Raw genomic sequence first — 2,049 nt, forward strand, 5'->3', positions numbered from 1 at the left:
CTATATCTATATCTATATCTATATCTATATCTATATTTATATATATATATATCTATATATATATGTGTGTGTTTGTGTGTGTGTGTGTGTGTGTGAGACTTGTGTCTGTGTTTATGTATGTGACTGTGTCTGAGCTGCAGTCTTACTAGCTAGGATTCTATTACTGGAGAACTAACCCCAAAGGGAAGGAATCAATCGAAAAGACGCTTAGTTTCCATTTCTAGAAATAAAGTAAAAATCAGACAACCCAAACTTTTGTATTGTCATTTCGCATTGAGCCATTCGGCTTCCGTAGTTTAATCCTGATTCATTCATACACATTAAAGACCATTTGATCCACTATCGCACACTCATCCGAGAAGTGTCGCAACGAGAATTCATTTAATGGTGCATGTCAGTGCCGTCAGGGATCGGGATAGGAGACTGCAGTTGAATTAGCTGGAACACTTGTCCACATTCGTTGCACTCCAAGTCTGTGCCTGCGACCACGTTGTACCACAATGTCTCGTGGGGACGGGGGGAATCATTCAGGCCGGTTCCTCCCGTGCAACCAATGATTCTATCCTCACGGAAAGAAGGCACCAGGTGAGGGTTCTCCTCAGTTCCGAAGTGGTAGCATCTCAAATCTTTGAAGAATGGATCCTATGAACAAATAAAAATATATTATGTTACTCTCAACATGCGATTTGTATGAAACGCCTATGAATTTGTTGTATGAGACGCCCATGAATTTCCTCTATTGGTAGCACAATTTCAACCAGCACTCACAAGCACTGACAAAAGAACTTTTTAAATTAAGTTTGATTTTCTCAGAAATCGCGATACTATTGGGCAAATTTCAATTGACAATGTTGATCGAACAAATGACATTGAACACAAAATACTTTTAGCGTACTCACCATATTTCCCTTGGCGAACTCCTCGCGCTGGTATCTCTCCAAACCGACGGCCTGGTCATCTCCTGAAACAATTCCAGCTACACCAGCAGTGTTCGTGCCTGAAGTTGAAGTCGAGAAATTACAACTTTAAAATCAAAAATAGCAGAGGATGTTCAGCAGGGCACATGTGGAAGTGGAAACACATGATCACGAGAGTTCAAAGGGTGACCGATATTTTATGGGGTGGGTTATTAAAATAATACAATTTGTACAAACACGGGAGCTCAAATAGATCAAACTGAACAGGAACTCGTTTAATTCTTAACAAATAAAGAAGGGATACATGGATCTTTATACAGTTTTACACGGTAATACAACGGTCGCATTATGGTAATCTATTAGCGGTCAATTGAATCAAATCATTCCCGGCTACAAACAACTGCGTATATATTTCAACACAAACCAATAGCTCAAGAATATGATAGAGAGTTTGCATAACAATACCACTTACTGATTGCGGACATGCTGCGCAGAGTGGTTGTGCGTAGAACATTTCTTCGCAAAGCACTGGTGCGCAGGGCGGAAGATGCCAAACTGGCCTGTCTCAGGCTGTTGCGAAACATGGACATTGCAAAATATCTGTACAGAGTAGAATGAAGTCATCAATATGCTGGAAACTGAAAAATTAGATCCCGCATGAGCAAGAGCACAAGATGAAGCCACCAACAACGCTTGTTTTGAAATAAACTGCTATATACAAATATACAAATATATGTTTCGTGCAATAAATGTCACGCATGATTCCATTCAACTTGAAAATAAATCAGAAATACAAATGTCTCTGAAAAATAAATATGTTAATTTCGAAAACTGAAGATGCCAAATAAAAGCATATGCAATACTGAAAAAAAAATCATGTCAAATACTCGGAATAGCTATTAGGTCACTAATAATATTATGAATATTAATATAATATAATTGATATATATATATATATGTATGTATGTATGAATGTATGTATGTATGCATGTATATATATACATATATATATATATATATGTATGTATGTACGTATATATGTATGTATGTTTGTACGAATGTATGTATATATATATATATATATATAAATATATATATATATATATATGTATGTATGAATGTATGTATGTAT

General features: G+C 36.3%; 1 protein-coding gene across 1 annotated transcript; it reads right to left on the reverse strand.

Moving 5' to 3' along the window:
* Window positions 1–246: 246 nt before the first annotated feature.
* SARC_14879 (hypothetical protein) lies at window positions 247–1,528 on the reverse strand. Its single transcript, XM_014290990.1, has 3 exons — window positions 1,390–1,528; window positions 900–997; window positions 247–642 (listed from the first exon to the last, which is right to left on the reverse strand). Exons 1-3 carry the CDS (start codon window positions 1,505–1,507, stop codon window positions 382–384), a joined length of 477 nt encoding a protein of 158 aa, XP_014146465.1. The 5' UTR covers window positions 1,508–1,528; the 3' UTR covers window positions 247–381.
* Window positions 1,529–2,049: the final 521 nt, after the last annotated feature.

This window comes from Sphaeroforma arctica (genome assembly GCF_001186125.1).
Source record: "Sphaeroforma arctica JP610 unplaced genomic scaffold supercont1.5238, whole genome shotgun sequence".
NCBI classification, from domain to species: Eukaryota; class Ichthyosporea; order Ichthyophonida; genus Sphaeroforma; species Sphaeroforma arctica.